Source organism: Aotus nancymaae, unplaced genomic scaffold (assembly GCF_030222135.1).
Source record: "Aotus nancymaae isolate 86718 unplaced genomic scaffold, 86718_ANA_hifiasm-v0.15.2.pri h1tg000077l, whole genome shotgun sequence".
Classification (NCBI taxonomy): Eukaryota; Metazoa; Chordata; class Mammalia; order Primates; family Aotidae; genus Aotus; species Aotus nancymaae.
In genome coordinates, this window is record NW_026988492.1 from 16,997,685 (window position 1) to 17,024,365 (window position 26,681).

At 39.8% G+C, this 26,681-nt stretch overlaps 1 protein-coding gene across 1 annotated transcript in view; it reads left to right on the forward strand.

Annotated features, from left to right (window-relative positions):
• Positions 1–26,681, forward strand: part of ST8SIA6 (ST8 alpha-N-acetyl-neuraminide alpha-2,8-sialyltransferase 6) — a 43,432-nt gene that overhangs the window by 4,694 nt on the left and 12,057 nt on the right. The window contains exon 2 of the mRNA XM_021670631.2: positions 22,728–22,872. Coding sequence (XP_021526306.1) covers positions 22,804–22,872 — 69 coding nt within the window. The 5' untranslated portion in view covers positions 22,728–22,803. The remainder of the gene's footprint in view (positions 1–22,727; positions 22,873–26,681) is intronic.

Here is a 26,681-nt window from a genome sequence, read left to right on the forward strand (position 1 = left end):
TTGTTTACTGAAACCATAAGAAAGTTAAACTTTAAAATGGAGAATTAAAGAATAAGAGAGCTGAATATACACTGATTCTTTGAAGAGAAACTTGGAGTTCACTATATCTAACAAGAGAAATATTGCTAGCAAAGGAATTACAAGATGAATTCATTGTTTTAGGGAAAGTATTCGGACAGCAAATGAATGAAAGCAAGTTGGAGTATTAGGAGGGAGGGAGTAGTGTAGAAAATCAGAGCAGGTATGGGCTAGTTGTAGACAAGTGACTATAGAATGGTGACCACCTACAACATCAATGGTAGCTATGAAAATATCAAGAGAGAGAGATGTTTGACTATGAGCCCTTTGGGACATGGTATTATCTTTGTATCTCCAGTGCCTATCACATAGATGGTACCTAATAAATTGCTCCATAACTGAAGACTTGATAGGACTTGGTTTCTTATTGACTTCCAGTTCTCTCATTGAAGGAGAAGAAAAATAAAATCAAATGAGAAATCTCTCATCTGCAGTACTCATGCTGCTACTGACTGTAGGGAGCCAGCCCCACATCACCCATGGGTACCCTGAGTTTGGTGGTGACAGAGGAATGAGAAAAAGACAGATTAAGAGAAATAGTGTGACCAGGGGACCATCACTTTATTACTCTGGAGGAAACAGTGAAGGCCCTGACCTCTGAGCATCCACTCTATTTATTGGTTACAATCACTTTGATCTACAGGGTAGGGGTAGAGTAATGGTGGGGAGAGGGTGATGGTGGAGTGAATCAGTGAACCGGAACTGATGTGTCATTCTAAGGATTGATAACAGTGGTGGTTTGGGAGTTTCACAAAACAAGAACATGTGGTTATCTTTAGCTTATTATCTGTGTATTGCTGATGGAACACGGGCCTTACAAGGAGCCTACAAGTCTGGCTGTGACATAGTGCTGTGAAGGGGTTTTACGTCCTTGAGCACAATGTGTATGGTAACAGAGCCAAGGTCACCCTGCACCGGAATACGAGGCTTGAAGAGGCCTTCCTCCTCAGAGGCCTCCTGCGGCCTTCCACAGTTTGTTGTTCCTTGTTTATGTGTTACTCATGACCAATTTATGTAGGCACTCTGTAAGTCCTTTCTCCTTTGTTGCTTTTCCCGACACTGACAGATACAAAGATTTCAAAGAGAAATTGGATTGAAAAGGTAAAACCATCTTGGACAGGATATGTTTCAGCTGACTTGGGGACAACTGGATACAAAAGACCTTTTCCTTGGTCTAGGAAAAATATAAATGCTAAGAGAAAATGAATTCTCTCAAAAAAGAAAAGCAACTACGGTTTAAACCTGGCTTTGTAAGAAATAGAGCTTCTCCAAGTCTATCTTCTCAGCAATTTTATTTTAACTTTCTTTTTGTGCTATGAGGGGGTTTGTCCTCTTTTTTTACAGATTCCTAAGCTTTTACTCATTCAGCACTTATCTATGGGTCTGAGAACTTGGTAGCTGGAGGTTGAGCCTCAGATTTCCTTCAGCTTTTACCTGGAAACATGAGAGGCTTAACTAGGAAGATTCTTAATCTGAAGTCCATAAAAGTGGTTTCCTAAAACTCTTAAAATTGTTTGTTAGATTTTACATGTGTTTCTGGGAAAAGAATCTGTGATTTTCATCAGATTCTCAGGGAGTCTAGGACCTTCCACATGGAGTAATGTATTTCTGAGGATCTTTCTGGCCCGGAGACTCTGTTTGGGATTCAGTTGCCTCTTTCACCTTCCATGATGCGTGGTTATCCCAGGCGTAGGTGTGATTCTGGCTCAGATTTACCTCTACCTCTACTCCACAGATTGTAAGTTTCTGCTATGAATTTGCATTTTGTGAGATACTAGTTGAACTCAGTTAAAGAGAGATTTAAGTCAGAGTTGAAGATGCCCTGCCTTGAATCTTTGAAGAATCTTGAATCTTTGAAGAAGGACGTTCTTTCTTGCTATGTAATTTATTTTGCATGTAGCTGTACAGAGTCAACAATGTTGAGGTGTCTGCCGTTTCTGCTTTTAAAAGCTTGATTGATTCTCCTATAAGAGGTCCCCACCCCTTTCCCTCTAAGAACAAGCTAATGCACAGAATAATTTGTGATAAATCTACCTGGATTTCAGTCTAAGAAATTACTACTCTTCACAGTCTCTCCCTCCGATTTTTAGAAACTGATGGATAATCATTTGCTTGAGCGTGACACTCAGCTATTTGAGAGTAACATTGAGATGCTTAAATTTAAATTAAACATAATATGAGATGCCCTCTACTCCTCCTTCCCTACTTCTTCTACTTCGCCCTTGAAGGCTCCTTTGTGAAACTCTGGAAACTTCTGGTAAGCAGGTTTTATCCCAGCGGAAGATCTTTGAGCTTCAGTAATTAGTCTCAGATTCCCTAGGTAACTTGCATGGTAATTACTGCATTAGCTTTCTTGAATCGTTTTCTAACTTAAAAGAACCGTATTCATTTGTATAACCAATTACGGAAAACTAATAGGTACACAGTAACAGTGCTTAATTTTTATTTTACTTTCACTTCCCCCCACCCCCACAGAAATACATACACTATGATTTTGGTTTTTAGTTTGTTTTGGAGCCACTAATACCATTTGATTTTTTTGGATATCCTCATATTTCAAAGAGATGAGCTGGAATCCGAGATGACTGAATATTATCAATCATGTGTTTACTGAAAACATAGTGGCAGCAAACAGTGGTATTATGTAAACCCACACATTTATGACTCATGGAAATGAGATACTTTTCAAATGACTCGTAAAACAGGTATTTAGTGCCTTATTGCTTTGTTACAGATAACTATTACATGGTGGCAATTTTATTAAAATTATCCCCTCAGGTTTGGTTAAATTAAAATTTACTGAAAGTTGTTCCTTTGTCTTTCTTGTGTTAGATATGTGAGAAAAGGTTCCAGTGCTGTATTTGTAGATTCATTGATATTGAAAAAATAACAGTCACTATGTTACTTTCATTTTTATTTGCACTCTTTGAAGAAAGTAGTGTTAAAATAAACTTGTATATCTACCACATATGTTAATTTTTTAACTATATGACATTTACATGATTTGAACCATGCCATTTAATGATTTAACTTTGTGAAAGAATATAAATTATGAAAATAAAGAGATGAGTTAATATTTTGCAATAAATCACAGAACTGGAAAACCACACTTGGTTTTACCACAGAGTTTTCAGTTATTTTCTGAACTGTTTCTCCAAAAGCAATTGTATCGTTTGATTTGCGTTAGCATTTTGTGAGCTTGCACTTTTTCATTCAGTCAACATTTAATGAACCTTATTATGTTCCAGGCATTTTTTTCTATAGGACAAATTTCTTGGAGAAAATCAAAAATTATCTCTGCTAGGGGCTTCTTTTGATAATACAAGACCAAGTTCATTTTTCTGAGCCACCATTCTCCCACTGTAAATGTTTGCTATTTACAATTCATACGGGGTGACTACATTGACAGCTGAAAGCAATACATATTTTATTTTATTTTTAATTTAAGAAGATGTGTGTACTTTATGATAGGTGTTTTGGGTCAGTTGTCAGATTGAAAAAGCTTTTTTCTTTGTTTCCTCTGTGTTGAGACCATTTTGTATCATTAATATACTGTCATATCATCTTCTATTTGTCATGCTATACAGCATGCCTGTGCATTTAGAAAAAGCAACAAAAACCACACCATGTCATTACTTCTGCCATATTTAATAAAAGAAGCTAGCTCTTGTGCATTTAGGGACTAGCTCCTCTCCTTGGTCTTCAGAATAGGAACTCTGCCATCAAAGCATGTGGCACTCACACAGGGTTCACTGGTCTTCTAAATTCTATTTTAAAATTTATCTCCCAAGTTGTACTCAATATTTCATGTTCACATGTCAAATAAGCTCCACTTAGGCTGCCTTGTGTTTCAAATTCTCTTTTCCTTATAGCATTGCTTGTGATGTCTTCATTGGTATGTTACATTGTTTGCACGGGCACGAGATCCTAGTAGATAGATCTTTCTCCAGTGTTTCAGCATGGACCCTTCACTTACGAGTTTACATTTCAGTTGACTTCCTGTCCTTTGCTTTAATAATCATATTCTTTTATATTTCATTTTACCTTGCATTAGTTTGGACATTCTCCTCAAAGATGTGAGCTGATCTTTTATAAACTTAATATCAGTGTACATATTAGCCGTTAAGGGAAAAACTAGACATCTGAGTTGCTGATTGAATTTGGTCTTTTTGAAGAGTTTTACTTATTCTTTTAAATTTAAATGCTTATTTTTAATTGACAAATATTGTATATATTTATGGAATAAAACATGGTGTCTAGATATATGCATACATTGTGGAATAAATATATCAAGCTAATTAACATATCTATCAGCTCATCTGCTTAGCATTTGTTTTTTGTAGTGAGAACACTTAAAATCTACTCTTTTAGCAATGTTGAAATATGCAATACCTTATTAGGAACTATGGTCACCATGCTGTGCAATAGATCTTGAAAGATGTATTATTTCTGCCCAACTGGAACTTTGTACCCTTTGACCACCATCTCCCCATTTCCACCACCTCCCAGCTCCTTGTAACCACCATTCTCCTCTGTACTTCTATAAGTTCAGCTTTCTTAGATTCCACATATAAGTGAGATCATGCAATATTTCTCTTTCTGCATGGACAGTTTAGTTCACTTAGCATAGCTTAGTTCACTTAGCATAATGTCCTTCAGGTTTTTTTCTTGCTGTCTACAAGTGACAGAATTTCCTCATTTTTTACAGATGTACACTATTCCATTGTGTATATATACCACATTTTCTTTATGCATTCAACCATTGATGGACACTTAGGCTAATTCTACATCTTGGCTATTGTGAATCAAGCTGCAATAAACATGGGAGTGTATTCTGGAAGGAGTTGTCTATACTCACTCTCTCATAGTACCTTCTACTTATTCCGTGACGTTCAAACTGGTCACCACGAACCATGGTAAATCCTTCTCAACTACTTCTTGCGCAATAACTGGAAGGAATATGGACTTTGGCCACATCGCTCCAACCACTTCCGCCCCTGCTGCAACCAGTTTAAAACCAGTTATCCCTTCCTCAGGGCAGCCTTCCCTGGACAACCTGATTAAGTTGTGGTTGCCGTACTATCTTGAAATTCACTTTCATTACACTAACCACAGGTATAAATTTTCATTTGAGTGTGTATGTGTGTGTGTGTTTATTTAATTTACATTCCTGGTTAATTTGAGCCATGTGATTTATGGAGTGCATCAAGAGGAATAAAGAATCTTTCTACTTGGTTCAGAAAATAGATCAAGGCTCACCATAGGAACTAGTAGTTGGGGAGGGTTGGAGAGTACAGTCTGATTTCTAGGCTCAGCTTTAAGTTGACTCCATGTGTCTTGTTTGTTTCACATATTTTATTATTGACGTTTTTTGTTTGTTATCCCTAGTCTTTCATTTTCTTTTAAATTTGGTCTTTCCTGTAAGTGGGTGAGTTCCTACTAGAACATCTTAAAGGCACCATTTTACCTTTGCCACTGGTTATTGATGGCAACATCTTTATTCTTATTAAGCTGAGCCACTTTTCCCAGCCAGTGTCTTCATTAGTAAAATGGAGACAATACTTACCTCTGTGAGTTTTTATGAATATTCAATTTGTAAAATGCTCAGTAGAGTCTGTTATATGTTAGAATCTCGGCATGTCATAGCTATTATGATTATTTCCAGTTTAATATCATTTTTCTGGCTTACAATTAATATTTTACTAATTAGTTAAACTCTTTGTATCTGCAGTAAGTACAGCAAGTCTATGATGCAGCAATAATGCTATAATAGTTTCAGCTCCAGTCCTCTGCCTAGGGGGATGTGTAAACATTTATAAACCCCAGTTTTGCTTTTGTGATCATTTCATATGGATTGTATCATGCACTTGGTAAGGACCAACCCTTCCTGTTCAGTTCATTCTATTTGAACTTTCTTTGATCTTTTCATGTGGAAAGTAGGTCACACAGAGCAGAAAGTATTAAACTTCAGCTTTCTAAGTTATGATCTTTTTGTGCATTATTTTCCATGGAAAAGGATTTACCTTTATATGAACTGTCTGCTTGTCCCTCCGTTTCAAGATGGCCGGTTAAACCACGTGCTCTCAGGTCTAATCAGGAATCGCTCTGAATTCCCTGAAAATTAATCAGCTCTACTATAGGCAGAGCCAAGATTTACGCTTCCCGTCCCATCCCCAGTCCCCAGATTACTTAGCCCTTGACTAGGGCTAAATAAGGGCTGAGGAACCCAGGATAGTAATGGATCGTTCTTATTTGAGATTTTGCTGGGTGAAGCCTAAGGGCATAGATGAAAAGTTAGGTTTTGGAAGGGAGCCAGAAGCCAAAAGCAGTTCCCAGAGACCAAGCAAAAACAGAAGCTGAGTGTAGAGCTGAAGCCAAAAAGCAGAAAATGATGAATTCCATAGTGGGAGCTATGTTGGAAGAATGCCTGAGATGTGTGCTTGCTTTCTGGGGGCATTTAGGGCCTCTTTGGGTATGTGAACCCAGCTCATTAAATGGCCATGAGCAAAACTGACCTGCCTACCTTTTTCTCCCTGTGCAAGACAGTTTCCCAGTCAGGGCACAGACCAAGCTCCTTGAAATAGACGTGCATTGCTGGCCCTCACTGAAGCCTACCATTATGACTTGATCTGGTAAATTGAAATTCATGAAATAATGAGACCTTTAATAAAAGAAAGTATTGTAAATACAAAATATACTGGGAACATTTCCCTTAAGAAATATTTCTCAGAGTAGCATGTTGGTATAATTACACATAAGACTAATTCAGCATTATCATTACAAAACTCTGGTTTCATAGGATGCAGTGGTAATTCAGCCTCTCAGTATCTTGCCAGACAATGACTGCAAAAAAAAAAGAAAAAAAAGAAAGTTTCCTATTCTTCCTTTTTCCTCCCCTAAACATATCTAACTAAATAAAAGTTTATAAGCCATCAACAAAAGTTTGGTTTCATGGTCTTCTTCACACATTGAACAATAAATAATGGCAGTGACCTAGATTTTTTTTTGTCTGCAAACTAAAATATATTCTGAAATCATGTTGATTTTGTATTTTTAGAACTTGTGTTTCCATACTTAGGCAATTCATAATTGGCTTTAAATTAATTGTTAAAAGGCAAGGGACACTCATGCGGTTAGAGCAGTGGGGGAATCTTGCAAGTCACTTCAGTCACAGGTTTACGCTCATTGCAAATGGCACCTGAAGCAAGCCAGATGGGTGCACCCCTCACTTTTCCAAAGCCTTCAGTCCTGCTTTTTCACAATCTCACTTCCAGTTCTACAACGTGATCCCATTTTTTTTCTTTATGAGTCTTAGCATGAATTAAAACCACAGCAGGGGCCAGGCACGGTGGCTCATGCCTGTAATCCCAGCACTTTGGGAGGCCGAGATGGGTAGATCACAAGGTCAAGAGATCGAGACCAGCCTGACCAACATGGTGAAACCCCATCTCTACTAAAAATATAAAAATTAGCTGGATGTGGTGGGGTGCACCTATAGTCCCAGCTACTCGGGAGGCTGAGGCAGGAGAATCACTTGAACCCGAGAGGTGGAGGTTGCAGTGAGCTGAGGTTGCGCCTCTGCACTCTAGCCTGGGTGACAGAGTGAGACTCCACCTAAAGAAAAACACACACATGCACAACTGGTCACCACCTTCATTATGAACATATCATAGCCCTCTCCCCTCTCGTTTAGGCTACTCTGTATGTCAGAGAAGGCACCGTCTTCCCAGTGGCCGGAATCAGAAACCCCTGCACAATCCTCACCATCTTTTTCTCCTTCAGTGCCCATTTCTAGTCCATTGCCAAACTTTTGCTAAAGTCTCAGGCCCTAAATATGTGTTAAATCTATCTTCTTTTTGCAATCTCATCACCCATCTCTGGTCTGGGTTACTAGAATTAATTGTATGTGTCTATTTGGCTAGGCTATAGTACCCAGTTATTTAATCAAATGCGAATCTAAGTGTTGCTGTGAAGTGTTTTGTAGATGTGGTTAACATCTACAATTGATTGACATTAAGTAAAGGCGCTTGCCGTTGATATTGTGGGTAAGTCTCATCCCAATCAGTTAAAGGCCTTAAGAGCAAAAACTGAGGTGTCCCAGAGAATAAGTAGTTCTGTTTCAAGACTGCAGAATCAGCTCCTGCCTGGATGTCCAACCTGCAAGCTTACCCTACAGATTTTAGATGTGCTAGCCCCTGCAATTGTGTGGACTAATTCTTTAAAATAAGACTCTTTAGATAGATAGATAGATACATACATACATACATACATGGAAGATAGATACATGGTTAAAAGATATATAGATAGCTAGATACATAGATACACAGATACATAGGTAGAAACATAGGAGACGATGGATACATAGATCATAGATACATAGATACATGATAAATACATAGATAGATACATAGATTGTAGATACATCGATAAAAGATATATAGATAGCTGGATACATAGATACCTAGGTAGATACATAGAAGATAGATAGATAGATAGATAGATAGATAGATAGATAGATACAGATAGATACATAGATAGAAGACAGATACATAGATAAAAAATATATAGATAGCTAGATACATAGATATATAGGTAGATACATAGATAGAAGATGGAGACATAGATAGAAGGTAGATACATACACACATAGATTCATAGATGGATAAATACATAGATACATACATACATAGTCTATTGATTCTGTTTTTCTGGAGAGCTCAGATATATATGACTACTGTTCTCTCTTAACTGGTATCTTGGTTATCTGTTGCTGCATAATAAACTGCCCCCAAACTGATGGCTGACAACAATAATTTCATATTCTCTATTAGTTCCTTGGGCTACCTGGGCTCAGCTGGGGAATGCTTTGGTTGTTGTTACTGTTTTTTAGACAGGATCTCACTCTGTCACCCATACTGGAGTGCAGTGGCACCATCACAGTTCACTGCAACCTTGACCTCCTATGATCAAGCGATCCTCCTGCCTTAGCCTCTTGAGTAGCTGGGACTATAGAAGCATGCCACCAAGCCCAAGTAATTTTTTGAGTTTTTGTAGAGATGGGTGTTGCCCTCCCTATGTTGCCCAGGCTACTCCTGGGCTCAAGTGATCCTGCCACATCAGCAAAATGTTGGAATTACAGATGTGAGCCACCACACACTGCCCAGGGAATGCTTAATAGAGGACTTTCATAGGGTTGCAGTCCACTGGAGTCATCTGAGAACGTGCCTGAGCTGGATGTCCGAGATGACACACTTATACATCAGCCTTGTGTGTAAGCACACATTGACTGCTTACTAGGAATTCAGCTAGGGCTGCCATCTAAGGATCTTGAAAGGAGTCTCCATATGTGACTTGAGCTTTTTGCAGCATGGAGGCTGGATTCCTTGGGGAATTGTCCAGAGAATGAACATTCCAAGAGATCCAGGCAGAAGCCACAACACTTCTTATGACACAGCATTGGAAATCCCAGAATGTCACTTCTTCTGCAGCATTCTACTGGTTCAAGTACTTACTAAGTCCAGCCCAGATTCGAGGGAAGGAATTTTAGGTTTCATTTCTTGACATGTGCATGTAGGGAGAGAAAGAGTTGATGGTGGCCATCTTTGGAGGCTATTTGCAACACTGGGTCATTGCCTATCCTCCTAACTGATTAGTGGGATCTTTCTGCAGCTCTACTAATCTGTCCTCACTGAAGCCAGGGTGCACATCCTAAAATGCATATACCATGTGTCACGTCCATAACTAAGACCCTTCAATGCTTTGCTTTTTCCCATAGAAGGAAGCCATATTGTTGACTTTGTGATGCCTATGAGACTCTTGATATAGTTCTGCAGCATTCTCCACCTAGTACTCCATCTCTCAAGCCACACAGGATTTCTTTCAGACTTATGGGCTTTCTGTCTGTCTGTCTGTCTGTCTGTATCTCTCTCTCTCCCTCCCTCCCCTCCAGGCTTTCACATTCCCTTTCCTGCTTCTCAAACAGTCTTTACCTCTCCATTTCCTTCTCCTGCCTTACCTGGCCACTTTTTTGTATCTTTAAGTTTTCAGCTTAAGCTTTGCATCTTCTGGGGAGCTGAGTTCCCAAACTTTGGGTGACTTAGGTACCTTCCAACATGCTCTTGACCCCACAACTGGCCCAGCTCCTTGGGCTTGCATGATTGTGGAATTGTACTCAACCAAGCTTGTTTGTATTGCAACCAGCAAAATACAAACACAAGATTAAGGATTCAAGAGAGTGGACTATCCCACTCAGAGCAGCACCTGAAGTGCTCCAGGAACCGTGGGCTCCCCAGTTTACACTGGCAGGCATCTCAGTCTCAAAGATCCACTCTTGTCACAAAAGGAAGTGGGCTTTTATGCTGCAGTCTCATCCCTGCCAGCTCTTTCTCTTAAGCCTCAGAGGTATACAGTAGGCCTGGCCTGGCCCACCTCTTCCCTCCTCCTCCCCCTGTTGCAGTGTAGACTGATGGCACCATGTTCTGATTGTTGGCTGTTTTCTCTCTCTCACCAGCTAAAAGTTCTCCATGAGAAGCTCTCTGTCTTTCTTTTCTGTTACATTCCCAGTAGTGAGAACGGTAGTGAGTGCTTCATTTCTTTATCCATTCACATCTATATGAATTACATTTGTTCTTCCGAGTATTTCCATCCTATCTTTTCTGCAGGAGGTTCTACCCAGCCTCAAGCAATCTGTTGCCTGGGCAGGGATTTTCAGCCTTAGCCTTGACTCCGTGCACTCCAGTTTCCAACCTGCAGTCCCTTAACCTGTATCTGGCTGGGTCTTCCCTGGCCCTTGAGAGGGAGGGATTTGGACCCTGTTTCCCTCTTTTATTATGTATATAGCTGTGAACATTCAGCATAGCTTAAGAATATTTAATCACAATTTCCAAAATTTCCTAAGATACAGATATTTTCCCATGAAGGACAGATGATATGGTTTTGTAACCGGGTCATGTTGCAGGGGCTCAGCTCCCTCTCCGTGCTCACCAAAGATGTAACCGGGTGTCCCAGGTTCTTAGGCCTACCTTGCCCCAGGAATGGGGAAAGGGCCCTGGCGGCCGGTAAGCTTACTGTTCAAATATATATTGTACCCAAAGAGTTTAGCAAAGAGCAATTTATTAGGCAGAGAGAGAAAGAGAGAGAATGCGAGAGCTCCCACGCTGCTGTGGGAGGGGAGTCCAAAGGGGATATCCGCATAGGTAAGGAGCAGTGGAGTTTTAACCCTGAAGTTATTCCCGCCTCATTCCTGTTCCTGTCCCATGAGGGGAGGTCTCTCAGACTTCCTCTGGTGTTATTGATTTTTAATTCTGATCCTGGATTGGTTGCTTGGGCCCACAACAGAGCCCCTCCTCCCAGGGCTTTTGGCGGGCTTTCTGAACAAAAGCAGCTCACCTGGAATTTCTACCTAGCCCCTGTACAGGAAAGTTAGATAAAGAACTTTACATTCCCGGATGGGGGTGTGAATGGAGGTATGGCAAGGGGAAATTCCTGCCTTTGAAACACAGGCAATTTTCCTTAACACCGTCCTTCAGTTTGGCTGTGTCTTCACCCAAATCTCACCTTGAATTGTAGCTCCCATAATGCCCACGTTTTGTGGGAGGGACTCAGTGGGAGATAATTAAATCATTGAAGTGCTACTGTGAATCCATTAAACCTCCCCGTCTCGGGTATGTCTTTATGAGCAGCGTGAAAATTTACTAATACAACAGAGTCTATTCATGTCTTGTGACAGTGACTATGTGGGCTTTCTTGATTTTCCCCACTCTGTGCCTCTTTGCCATGGTTTATTTGTGCATACATTAGACAACAATTAGAGGACTATAGGGAAGGATTCAGAGCATACAGCTATTAAGACTAGACTGCCTGTGTTCAAGTCTCAGTCATGTCATTAGCTAGCTGTGCGACCTCAGGCAAGTAACTTCACCTCTGTGACCCAGCTTCTACATCTGAAAAATGGGGACAACAGTGTTGATAATAGTGCTTCTCTCATAAGAGTCTTATAAGGATTAAATAATATATAATAAGTGTTTGGAAGAGTGCTTCAGACAGTAAAAGCCATGCATGCCTTTATTATTATTGTTTATGCATCTATAAACATAAGCCTCAAACACATGTTTCCCTTTTTATGCTCCTATCCAAGTCTCTATCTTGTGTCTCTCTTTCTGGCCCCTTTCTGTTGAATATTCTGTCTGGGTAAACCTGCTCCTCTGTGACCATGTGTTTGCATTTCTATCTGTCTATTTCATGTCTATTTCATCTCTATGTCATTGGTTTTCTGTGGGTGACTGTCTTTTGCCTTCTGTCTTCACCTCTTCTGTTTTTCTCAGGGCTTTCTTTCTGTATTTTATTTCATGTGTCCACCACTTTTCTTTCCTCCTCTGTTTCATGCAATGTTCATCTGTTTCTTCTTCTTTTTTTTCCCTTGGTTTCTGCACAGTCTTAGTTTACTCTTTCTGTTTAACCTCTCCACCTCTCTTCAGCAGGTACCAATAGCAATTTAGAAACTATTTTCTGAGCTCATTAAATAGTTTTCGATTCCCTTTTCAAACATTTATGAGCTTATGAATACAATATTTTCTATGGCTCTCTAGGGGGGAATCAAATTGTTCTTTGCTTGCACAACCATCTATTGATTTTCCTTCTGAGGTTCCTGACCCTTTGTGGAGAAAAGATTCCCTCTATCTTGCTGACCTTTCTTTCTGAACCATAGTTAACAACCATTGTTCACCTTTGTTACCTTGTTCAGTGGCTTCTTCCATCTTCTGCTTCTCATCTACATTGTGGTGTCCCAGGAGCAAGATGAGGACAGGCTGGGGGTCTGGGTCATTCCTTGGCATATCCCCAGAGCCTAGCACAGTGTAAGATGCTGGGATGCCATCGATGAATATTTGTGAAATGAATGAATTACCTTGGGAGTGCTGAGGTTTAGGGGAAGGCCAAGAAGAACATCTCATATCAAACCATTGTAGTAATGCCCTGCTGCCTTTATCATTTTCATCTTTTTTTTTTTTTTTTTTTTTTTTTGGAGAGTGAGTCTCTGTTGCCCAGGCTGGAGTGCGGCGGCACGATTTCAGCTCACTGCAGCCTCTGTCTCCTGGGTTCAAGCGATCCTCCCACCTCAGCCTCCTGAGTAGCTAGGACTACAGGCACCTGCTACCATGCCTGGCTAATTTTCGTATTTTTAGTAGAGATGGGGTTTTGTCGTGTTGGCCAGGCTGGTCTTGAACTTCTGACCTCAAGTGATTTTACCACCTTGGCCTCCCAAAGTGCTGGGATTATAGGCATGAGCCGCTGTGCCCGGGCTGTTCTTTCCACCTACTATCTCAAGTCTCCTTCCTCCTCTTTTCAATTCTAAAATTGTTCCATGTAGGTTCTTTTAATCTTTAATTAGTTGACTCTAGCAAAAGCCTTGCAGTCATGTCTCAGGTGGCTTTCCTCCCTCTGATTTCCTTCCACTGCCATCCATCCTATATGACCCAAAGAATTATCCTCAAACACAGGTTTATTCATTCAGTGAGGAAATATATATCAAGTGCCTCCTGTGTGCTGGGTGCTGTGTTAACAGCTCCATCACAAAAACTCCCCTAACTCCCAGCTTGGCTAAGTGCCTTTCCTCTGTGCTGGTCTTATAGCTTCATATTATAGTGAAATGATACTGAAATACCAGTGATGCTTTGTGTCTGTCTCTCTTAATACACTTAAACTCCCAGAGGGTAAGACCCATCCATGTTTTATTCATATTTGTATTTAATACTTTGCAAACTGTAATAGCACAAGCTTGGGCCATGGACATTACTGCTGACTGCTCAGTGAATGTGTGCTGAATTGCTCTGTGTATCAGTCTTTGTCTCAGTCAGCTTGGGCTGCCATAACCAAATGCCATAGACTGGGTGGCTTTAACAACCAACATTTATTTCTGACAGTTCTGGAAGCTGTGAAGTAGAAGAGCAGGGTGCCAGCATGGTTCTGATAAGTTCTCGTGAGGGCCCTCTTGTGGGTTGCAGACAGCCAACTTTTTACTCTTACCTCACATTCATCAGCACTCCACCTTCATGACCCTCTCTAGCCCTAATCACCTCTCAAAGACCTCACCTCCTAATACCATCACACTGGGGCTTTGGGTTTCAACATGCTAATTTTGGGGAGACATAAGCATTCAGTCCGTATCAGTCCTAGTTTTTTATTTTGAAGCTACAGAAGTTAAATCTAATTATTCCTTCACCTTATAATCCTTAAAATATTCAAAGAGAGCTATTGAATGCTCTGAATCTGCTCTTCTCCAGCCAGGCTGTTATTAGTTTTTCAACTACCATGGACTTCAATCTGTTCCCTCCAGACTGGCCCTGGTTTGTCAAATGCCTTTAAAAGTCAAACTTCCACAACAGACCCAAGCATGCCAGGCATGGTTTTGAATATTATACAATAGTATGTATCTCTCTTCTCTTTGTAGCCACAATTCCTTTAAATATGCAGTTTCAGATCGCACTTGAGTTTTGGAAAGTGAGTGCGTACTCCTGGGTTCTAGCAGGTCAAGTGAAAGCCTGTAAATCTTCTCGCTTTCAGTGGCCTCTGACCAGAGATGACTTGTTCTCAACCTCCAATACCAAATGATTCTTTGTCTCTCACCTTCTCTGGGCCTTGCCTCCCATAGCTGCACAATACAAGCCAACAGGCAAACACATAGACTCCTGCAAAGTCCAGAGCAGTCCCTGGGACATGAAGATTGTGGAGGCTGGGCAGTTAAGGTGCAGGGGATGGGTCTTCTACACTATGTGACAGCGGTGGAAAGGCCCTTTTGTTTTGTATTGTTTTTTTGAGATGGAGTCCCATTCTGTCACTGAGGCTGGAGTCCAGTTGCACAATCTCTGTTTACTGCAACCTCCACCTCCCGGGTTCAAGCAATTCTCTGCCTCAGCCTCCCGAGTACCTGGAATTACAGGCACCCGCCACCATGCCTAGCTAACTTTTATATTTTTAGTAGAGACGGGATTTCATCATCTTGGCCAGGCTGGTCTTGAGCTGACCTCATGATCCACCCGCCTCAGCCTCCTAAAGTGCTGGGATTACAGACGTGAGCCACCGCACCCGGCTGGAAAGGCCCTTTGAGCCCAGAAAGCTTTTTTATTTTTTGTTAAAGAAGTTCTTTCATCAGTCCATGAATTACATGTCAAATGGGGCAAGAAGAGAGGCAAAAGAGAGGCATCAACAGGAGAGAGGCAAGTAGTGGGTTGTTGGCCTCCATGTGTTATGTTTTCGTGAAGAAAAAGAAATGTGGCCGTTTTAGAAATGGTTTGGATGGTTAATAAACCCTTTGACTTTCTGCTGGTGCTTACATTTTAAAACTCTTTTTCCTAGGACCTTCATTAGAATCATAGAGAATGAATTCTGGAAAGGTAGCGCTTTATCAATACCTGGAAAGGGCCTGCAGCCTCTACCTTGCATCTCTAACTTCCCCACGTCTCATTAGGGTGTCTCAGAGTGTAATAAGCAGAAGAGGTGCCTGGGGGCCATGGGCTTGGGTCTTTAGGTCATTAGTATTCCAGGTGCCCTAGCGCTCTGTGAACTGTGAGGCTTAAGTACTGGTTAACAGTTCATGGAAATCCAGGAAGCACTGCATTTAGAACTGAAGAATTTTGACCTGAGACTTGAAACAAAAACAAACAAACAACAAACAAAAGAAACAGAAAAAGAAAATAGCACCTACAGTGAAAAAACAAAAAGAAATTTTTACACTTTTAGTGAAGATCCCTTTCTCAAAAGGGATTTGTAATGCAAAGATGATTTGACCTGTGATGCAAAGATGATTTTGTATATCTTCAATTCCGTCTTTATAGATCCAGGTGAAAAGCGTTAAGTCAGATTCTCCCAGAACCAACCTACTCCTTGAAAGTTAAGCATTTTTCAAAATACATGAACTCTCCTGAACTCTAGAACTCAGTGCAGTACAGAAAGTCCCAATTCTTTCCTGGGGGTATGGAAGGCAGTGTATTCTCTTTTGAACCTGGGTTGCTTGCAGGAAATTGCTGAAGGTGGAATGCAGCAAGAGTTAGATTTTCATCAAGTCAGGGGCTTCTTTTCAGTTTATTTTAGGGCACATTATTTGGGTCACCTGATAATCCTAGTCCCATAGGGCAGCTTATGCATCTTCTATGTAAAAGGAGAGCCTCAAATGTCTCAGTTATATAGGCTTTGAAGCAGTTATATGTAAATTGTATGATAGCCTTTGAATGGACTCTAGGTAGGTTTTCAGCAAGATCTTACCAGCATTACTTTGGGAACAAGTATGTATGCTATGGTGGTACCATTGTGGAAAGCATCCCGGGGAAGAGGCTGAGATAATGGCATTTCCCCCAGTTAAAACATACTCTAGTGTAAAATGCAGAGAAGTGAATGTCAAAAGACAAAGTTTAAGTTGTTTACAACCTGCATGCTTTGGTCGTATAACTCACGCTCTTTCAACGCCAGAGAGAGAGCCTCTCTTTCTCATCTTGAAGCCTCCTTGCTTGCTGTGAAAATCGGGTGAGGGTAATGGCAGAAGTGTACAGTGTTTTGACATCTGTGATTGTTAAGGCTTGTGGCCTACTAATCTGGTGGGGATATTTACTGCTGTGGAAGGTGAAACCTTGCATTATAGACAACGGAGGTGTCATGGAAATGGCAGGATTTCTGATGAATACCCACAGTGTCTTCCATTTCTTAATGTATCCTCTTCTTTTTACCCAACAAGGGAGCAATGGTCATACCCATTACTGTGAACATGTCTAGTTGGCTTTAGAGTCACCCAAGATCAGAACTGACTCTGATTTCAGGGGTGATTGGAAATAGAGTAATAGAGATGAAAATTCCATTTTGTTTTATTTGTTGTAAGCAGCTCAGCTTTATACCAAATCTAGCTCTTACTGTCTGCCACATGGATGAGCTGGAGAGTGACAAAGAGCATAACATTTATCACTCCGCCACTGCACATAAAAGCTGAAAAAGTCCCCTTAGCCCACTAAAGGGAGGTTTCAGAAATGACATCTTAGATTATAATTCTGATATTTTTCCTGGGAGATTATAACGAGTGCTTTGGGAGTTGAATGTTGATTTTTGATAGTGAGATCTTCAAAAGTTGCAAGAGGGATGGCTAAACCAACTCTGGTACATATCTATACCATGGAATACTCCAGCAATTAAGAACAAACTGCTGCTAATCATGGCGGAAAGCAAAGAGGAAGCAAGCATATCTTACATGGCCAGAGCAGGAGGAAGAGAGAAGAGGGGGAGGCACTACACACCTTTAAACAACCAGATCTCGTGAGAACTCAATCACTATCATGAAAACAGCAAGGGGGAAATCCACCCCCGTGATCCAGTTACCTCTCACCAGACCCCTTCTCCAACACAGGATTACAATTCGACATGAGGTTTGGATTGGGACAGAGACCCAAACCATGTCACATGGCAACATATATGAATCTCAGAAAACATTTAGGCTGAGTCAAAAAAGTCTTACATAAAAGGATACATGTAGGCCAGGCATGACAGCTCACACCTGTAATCCCAGCACTTTGAGAGGCCAAGGCAGATGGATTACCTAAGGTCAGGAGTTCAAAACCAGCCTGGCCAACATGGTGAAACCCCATCTCTACTAAAAATACAAAAATTAGTGGAGTGTGTTGGCGGGTGGCTGTAATCTGAGCTATTCAGGAGTCTGAGACAGGAGAATCGCTTGAACCTGGGAGGTGGAGGTTGCAGTGAGCTGAGATCGCACCACTGCACTCCAGCCTAGGTGACAGAGTGAGACTCCATCTCAATAAAAAAAAAAGCATACATGTGATATAATTAATTATGTTAATATACTAGAACAGACAAAAGTAATCTGTGGTGAAAAATCATCACAAAAGTGTCCTCTGGGGCTTGGTGGAGAGTCTGGAGATAGGAAGTGTTTAGAGGTGACGTGTACTCAGATCTACAGTTTACTTTGAATTGCAACAACTATAACAATGAAATCAGATTAGTGGATAATACACAATAAGGCAAATACAGTGAAAAATTAATTGTGAAATCTAGCTACTGGTTATTCAAGTGCTTATTGTCCAGTTATTTTAACTTTCCTATAGGTTTGGAAATTTTATACAATATTTAAAATACATAATTTCAGAAAAAGGCCTAGTACAGTGATTCAGGCCTATAATCCCAGCACTTCTGGAGGCTAAAGTGGGCAAATCACTTGAGGTCAGGAGCTTGAGACGAGCCTGGCCAACATGCTGAAACCACATTTCTACTAAAATTACAAAGCATAAGCCAGGCATGGTGGTGCACGGCTGTAGTCCCAACTACTTGAGAGACTGAGGTAGGAGAATCGCTTGAACCACCACTGCACTCCAGCCTGGGCAACAGAGGGAGACTCTATCTCAAAAAAAAGAAGTCAGCAAAAACTCTTAATATTTTTAAAAAGTGTAAGGGGAGATCTGATTTAGTGTTTCTGCTGATGCAATATTCTTGTAGGCCCTGAATATCCTTAGAGAAATTACTTGCCAAAGGTAAATGAGAATTTATTGTGTTGTCTTTTCTCAAAATGCTAGATAAAAGAGCCATTAAAAATTATATGCACCTAAGAATTTCTGAATTTGCAATATGTCACTCAAGTTTTTATCAAATTAAATGTATAATTAGAAACTACTTAGTATCATGTTTTTGACTACATACCATTTCATTTTCATTTTCTTTCTTTTGTAAATCTCTGTGAACTATCTTTTCTAAATGGTAGGTTGTAAAATACAAAAAGAAATAATAAGTAGGTGACAGAATCCAATTAAGAAGGATATACTATTTTAATGAGTATTTTAACTTACTTGAGTTAACTGATAAGAAGTATTGTTGAAAACGTTAAGTTTGAGGTGCAAATATCACCTTTACTTTTCATGCCTTGAGAATTATTGGAATTCAGAAGAGTAAGTTTAAAATGACCTTTGACAAATTAGAGCATTGTATTTTTTCAAAAGGGCAAAATTCGTAAAAACATGTATGGAAGTTTACTTTTCAGGACCAAACCAATAACAGAAGTGTGGCCCAAAGAAAGACTATTTCTAAAGACTCACTATCATCTACATTTCTTGGTGAATATTCACTGTCTCTTGTCTTATGATTCGATCTGGCTTGGATACAGATTTTTAAGTAATATGGAGAAATAAGTAGAGATTTAAAGAGAAACAAGACGACTGAAATAATGAAAAACTGGTCCTATGAGGAAAACCTGAGAGAAGAGAAATTTCCATAAACCCTTCAAGATTGAAAAAGGCTAAAACTTTGCTTGATTTCCATTTTCAAATACATGAAGTATTTTTATAAGGAAAATCTATGAAAACCTAACAAGGAAAATAGATTTACATTAAGATGTAGTTGCATTGTGCAAATGCAGAAATCTCTTAAACTTTAAGTTTGATTAAACCCTGGAATAATTATCAAGAGACTTTAAGGAATCTACATCATTGGAGAATTAAAGACATGAAATATGAATTCTAAGGGATTCTACATCTACACCTGCCAGAGGTTGATCCTTGAAAGCACTTCCTAGGTCTGCATTCTAATAATAATGTTTCACTCCATGGTAATCATTTTGAAATATAGCTTGGTAATTATTTATGCTTCTCTGGGCTTTCTATATGGAATGGCAACTTTAAATTCACCTCACTTAAAAATTCATTGTATTAGATAATTCTTTTTTCCACTGGGGTTGTCTCATAATAAATGATTACATATTTTTTTAGTGACTGTCATACTCTTACTAACTTAGTTTCTATATTTTATAATTATTATAAAATCATTATAATGTATCCTCTCATTTTTTGTCTTTAGTATTATAACAATATCATCAGAAGAAAGTTTGTATTTTTAAAAATGTTATATTCATGAGCATTTTCCATTGGTGAGAAGGTCCTTATCTGAGTATGTTTAACTGCTTTGCCATTTATCTTGCCAAGTCACCAAGCTCCGATCCAGGGCCAGTTAGAAGTCTAATGAGATTTTTAAAAAACTATCAAGTGCAGTGGCTCACGCCTGTAATCTCAACACTTTGGGAGGCTGAGGGTGCAGAGCACATGAGGCCAGCAGTTCAAGACCAGCCTGGCCAACATGGTGGCATCCCTGTCTTTACCAAAAATACAAAAATTAGCCAGGCATGGTAACAGGTGCCTGTAGTCTTAGCTACTCAGGAGGCTGAGGCAGGAGAATTGCTTGAACCCAGGAAGCAGAGTTTGCAGTCAGCTGAGATTGTGACACTGCACTCTAGCCTTGGGGACAGAGTAAGATTCTGTCACAAAGAAAAAAAAAAAAAGACTTTTGTTGCAGTTGCTTTTAATGTTTTTGTCATGAAGTCTTTGCCCGTACTTATGTCCTGAATGCTATTGCCTAGATTTTCTTCTAGGGTTTTTATGGTTTTCATTTTACATTAAAGTCTTTAATCCACCTTGAGTTAATTTTTATATAAGGTATAAGGAAGGGGTTTAGTTTCAGTTTTCTGGATACGGCTAGCCAGTTTTCCCAGCACCATTTATTAAAAAGGCAATCCTTTCCCCATTGCTTGTTTTTGTCAGGTTTGTTGAAGATCAGATGGTTGTACATGTGTGGTGTTATTTCTGAGGTCTCTGTTGTGTTCCATTAATCTATATGTTTGTTTTGCTACCAGTACCATGCTGTTTTGATTACTGTAGTCTTGAAGTACAGTTTGAAGTCAGGCAGCATGATGCCTCCAGCTTTGTTCTTTTTGCTGAGGATTATCTTGGCTATATGGGCTGTTTTTTGGTTCCATTTCCATATGAAATTTAAAGTAGTTTTTTCTAATTCTGTGAAGAATGTCAATGGCAGTTTGATGGGAATAGCATTGAATCTATAAATTATTTTGGGCAGTATGGCCGTTTTTACAATATTGATTCTTTCCATGAGGATAGAATGTTTTTCTATTTGTTTGGGTCCCCTCTTATTTCCTCGAGCAGTGGTTTGTAGTTCTCTTTGAAGAAGTCCTACACATTCCTTGTAAGCTATATTTCTAGGTATTTTATTCCCTTTTTGGCAATTGTCAATGGGAGTTCATTCATTATTTGGCTCTCTGATTGTTTATTGTTGGTGTATAGAAATGCTTGTAATTTTTACCCACTGATTTTAAACTAGAGAGCTTCTGCATAGCAAAAGAAACTAGCACAGAGCAAACAGGCAACCTACAGAATGAGATTTTTGCAATCTACCCATCTGACAAAGGTTTGATATCCAGAATCTACAAGGAACTTAAACAAATTTACAAGAAAAAAAAAGAAACAACACCATCAAAAAGTGGACAAAGGATATGAACAGATACTTCTCAAAAGAAGACATTTATGCAGACAACAAACATAATTTAAAAGCTCATTATTACTGATTATTAGAGAAATGCAAATCAAAACCACAGTGAAATACAATCTCACACCAGTCAGAATGGTAATTGTTAAAATATCAAGAAATAGCACATTGGGAGGCCGAGGTGGGCGGATCACTTGAGGTCAGGAGTTCAAGACCAGCCTGGCCAACATGGTGAAACCCTGTCTCTACTAAAAAAATTAGTGGGGTGTGGGTGGTACACACTTATAATCCCAGCTACTGAGGAGGCTGAGGCGGCAGAATTCTCTGAACCCAGGAGGCAGAGGTTGCTGTGACCTGAGATCATGACACTGCACTCCAGCATGGGAGACAGAGGAGACTCTTTCCCAAAAAATTAAAAAAAAAAAAAAAAAAAAAAATCAAGAAACAGTTGCTGGTGAGGCTGTAAAGAAGTAGGAGTGCTTTTACACTATTGGTGGGAATGTAATTTAGTTCAACCATTGTGGAAGACAGTGTGGGTAATTCTTCAAGGATCTAGAACCAGAAATATCATTTGACCCAGCAATCCCATTACTGGGTATATTTACGCAAAGAAATATAAGTCATTCTGCTATAAAGACACATGTACACATATTTTTTTACCGCAGCACTATTTACAATATGAAAGACATAGAACCAGCCCAAATGCCCATCAATGATAGATTGGATAAAGAAAATGTGGTACATATACACCATGGAATACTACACAGCCATAAAAAGAATGAGATCATGTCCTTTGCAGGGACATGGATAAAGCTGGAAGCCATCATCCTCAGCAACTAACACAAAGACCAAACACCACATGTTCTCACTCATAAGTGGGAGTTGAACAATGAGAACACATGGACACAGGGAGGGGAACATTACACACTGGGGCCTGTTAGGGGGTGGAGGCAAGAGGAAGGAGAGCCTCCTAAGGCATGCAGGGCTTAAAACCTAGATGATGGATTAATAGGTGCAGCAAACGACCATGGCATATGTAAACCCATGTAACAAACCTGCATGATCTGCACATGTACCCTAGAACTTAAAGTAGAATAAGAAAAATTTTAAAAAGAAGTTAAAATAAGATTAAAGCAAAAGACAAAAAGAAAGAGAGTCAGTCTTAATCCTCAAGGGATATAGAGCCTGGAGGAAAAAAAAGAGTCATCTTTGTGAATAACTATCTTCTTTTTGAAAGTCAGTGTGGCAAAATCCTCCTTTGCATCCTCCATTGTGGTCTCTATTTTTGGTTTCTTAATCTTATGCCGTTGCTTCCTTTTTATTCTTATCCTTTGCAGAGCAAAACTTGCTTCTTGCTGTGATGCTGTTCAAAACTTTGTTGTTTCTCAGAATAACACTCCAGTTGGGACTAACATGAGTTACGAGGTGGAAAGCAAAAAAGAAATCCCAATTAAAGAGAACATTTTTCATATGTTTCCAGTGGTGAGTAAAGATTTGTGGTGGGTTGTGTTACCATTCCAGGTGAATTTTCCCTTACTTTAAGCTATAACTTAAAATTATGATGGAGTTAATTAAAATACCACACTGTTATGTCGTATAAAATTTGGATAGTGGGCCATTTTTTAAACAGGCCCTTTTGAATGCAGTGTGGCTCTGCAGGGAAGGAATATTTATATCTTAAATGATAAGCTCTTCTAGTTCTGATTCTTCCAGACTCTTCTTCAAATGAGATGAGACACTTGGGCTTTCTGCTGAGTAGTTACTGAGGCTTGTGAAGATGGCCATTTTTCACCTCAAATAAGATTCTTCCAATTGTCAGTTATGGTGACTAAATCAATTCCTTCACAAGGAACAGTGCGTTTATGTGGCTCATCTTTGGGAAGTAAACACGTAAGAATTTATAGTCAATAAACATGCCCACCATAAGATAGAGATTTTTTTCTGCTGTGTCTAGTGATGTATCCCAAACCCCTAGGACGTTTCCCAGTACATGTATGCACTCACTACCTATTTGTAAAATTAGAAAAATGAGTAATGATATGATCTAAAACTGCTTGACACAGTAAGGAGACTTGACTTGGGGAAATTTTGGCTCTGAAGAACATAAACATCTCATTGCTTATAAACATACATTCTCCAGCATCTTTCTATGATTTGATTAAAAAGCAATTAGGCCACGTCAAGATGGTCAAAATGGGATCACTCTCTATATGCAGTGTACCAGCTGTGGGATACAAGACTCTTACAGTTTTCTTTTGTTGGAGCCTTGACGTCTTTCAGCTAATTTTTTGTTGCTTATGTAAGTTGTTCCAGTTTTTTTTATATATTAGGATTCAGAGGAAGAATAACTTGCTGAGCATGAGGGAGAAATAAATAGAAAATGATAGAGGAAAAAAACTAAATTTTCTGGAAGGAAAGGGGGACAAAAATTATAACACAGCATTCTCATGATGCACTGAAATGAGCAGTGATTGAAAAGATGATAATGCAAGAGTATTTATTGTTGGGGTCATCACCTGCGGGGGTCTGTCCTGCAGACCCTGACTCAACGACGGATGAATAAAGTACACTCACACACAGATATTATGCTTTGACAGTTTGACTGAGTGTGTACCGGTGGCTTACAGGCACCCTGGAGAGCGCTGTAAACAGTTGTGACCACTGGCCCCCTCCAGCCAGTGAGATTTGCATTTATTCAGTTAAGTTTAATTGACAAAGGCTTGAGTCAACACCACTAGAGTGAAAAGATGAAAAAAAAAGAGTCCATGCCCAAAGCAAACACCATTAGTGGGTAATATCCCTGGTAAACCTCCCCCTCAACCTCCCCAGAGGATTATCTGGCTCAAAGTCTAATGTTAGGACCACATGAGTAAACAAGTTAGTTAGATAAACTACTCACATTCCTTTGTATTTGCGCCCTCATCTCTCTGGCTCCTGCAAAGTGACTCTGTCTGCCTTCAGCCAAGAGCTGTAGAAAAGACCCTTAGGCCTTCCAAAAGGGTTTGAGACTATATTCTATAACTTTCTCTAATATTTTTCCCTTCATATTTTTGCCACCACCCTGAGTGAATCCCCACAATTTATCTTTCCTATCAGGGAAAGCCTTGGAAAGTTTGACAGTGAGCAACTCTTTTACTCATTCATCCATGCAGGTTTTGCCAGTGTTTGCCTTGTTTTTGACTGACCAGAACAAAGGAACAGCAACCACTTTGCCTCTCATTTGGTGCTTTGAAAGGATTAACTTAATAAAGACTTGATAAATATGTGTGCAACTGGTAATTGCATCTGCTTTCCAAATGTACACTGATTTTTTTTTTTTTTTTTAACTGGGGATAGGAAATTTTGCAGTCAGCACGGCACCAGTTGCAGAGCCAGGTCCCTTTTTTGTGTGTCCCTTCTCCTTTCATGGACAGGGCTCATGGTGGGGAGGTCCTCTTTCCCACCTTGCTTTACTCTGCCTTTCTGCATGGAACTCTCCGGGATGAACTGCTGAGCACACGGGAAGACTGCATTAAATGTTTTCAGGAAATGATGTGGAGCCACTTCTTCCACAAACTTTGCTAAGTTACTTGCAGAGAAAAAAAAGAAAAGTCGATTTTCAGCCCGAGTGAGCAATGAGCAGGCAGTGGAGCATGCAAATTTGCATTTTCTTAGGAGGTTTATTTAAGGAAACGTTGAGGTTTGTAATTTATTTAAATTCTTACTGAACATGAGATACTAAAGCATATAGATGTTCTCCTCTCAGTTGACCAAGAAACCAGAGAAAAACATTCATTATTGTGAGTGCATCATGTGAGATATGTTTCCTTCAGTAATCGTTTCTATTTTATACCATAAAGAGCCTATTTGCATTTTTGCATCCTACCCTATCTATAAAATTCAGAATTTATGGTGGCACCATTTAGTAGATACTGGCTGAAGACACCTTGACCTAGAAGTTGAGTGACATGAAATAGCCTGAGGTATCTGAGAACTGTTCTTTTTAGAGCCAGTCACTCTGCTAGGCATTGCAGATATAACAAGAAATAGGACATGTTATTCAGTTATTTTAATCCACAGAATTGTGAGAAACTATAATGTGTAGTGGTTTAAAGCATGTACTCTGGAGCAAACTGGGTTCCTATTCCAGTCCTGCCACTCTCTAGCTGTTACTTGGACTCATGCCTGCCTTTTCCCATCTGTAAAATACTCGAAAGGTTGCTGTGTAGGTTAAATGTGCTAATAAAGTACATACTTGAAATAGTGCCTCTTGCATAAAAAGTGCAATAGGACTTTTACATTTCAAAGACAAAACTACAAAGAGAGATGTACTGAAACCGAGTTTCTATGCTAGTTGGGCAGCTCCCAGAGCCAGCATCAGGGCAGACAGGAGCCTCGGTGGTTCTGGGGCATCTTCTGTCACTCTGGGCTGCTCAGAACCATATCAGAACTGGGCTATTGCCAGTGGGGCTGGTAAATTGCCTTTGGCAAGGGTGATATGCCTTGCTTTTGTAAACTTCGGCAACTTCAGTGGCGTCAATATCCCTATCCTGGAAAATTTTTAGTTACCAATGGTTAAATACCAGCTCATAAAATTCCTGAATATTTACTAGTGGCCCCTTCAGTGGCTACAGGCCAGGGCCAGGTTCATTCTGCACACGTGCAGTAAATTAATGACCATGATACCGGTTTTGCAAAAGAAATAAGATTTATCCTCAAAGCCACCTAGTGAAAAGGTGGGAGAGCTTGTTGAAAGCTCATGAGATGAGTATTGAGAGCTGTATACATTGCACTGTGCAAGATCAGGAGGGGAAAATGAGGGGAAATTAAAACTAATAAACAGCCTCTCTGCTCTTGAGGACTTACACCTTAATCCTAGAGACAAAATCAGTGGATCAGGACCTCATCACAGAGAAGCATGAGCTGGGACCCTGGCTGTGGGCCCAAGGTCACATTATTACTTCACGGAAAGTGAACAGGAAAGTGAAAGTGCACCACTGAATTGAAAAGTTAGATTTCAGGCCGTGGAGAACTTGGGGAAAATAGGAAACCTCCTGGGGTAAGCAGGTCGGGTCCTAAAAGGAATAAAAAAGATTGAGGTCTTGGAAATTAATTTGAAATATGTCAGTACAGTTGGTAGGCCTCCCTGAAGCATGCTGGCTGGTCATTTGCAGAGACAGCAGACATAAATCTAATGCCATTACTGAGCCTGAAGGTCTAACTATTTAAGAAGCACAGGAAATTTTTGCTAAATCACCTATTAATTTTATGACTTAGAATAGATTTAATGCTGCTTCCTAATTTCTTTATTT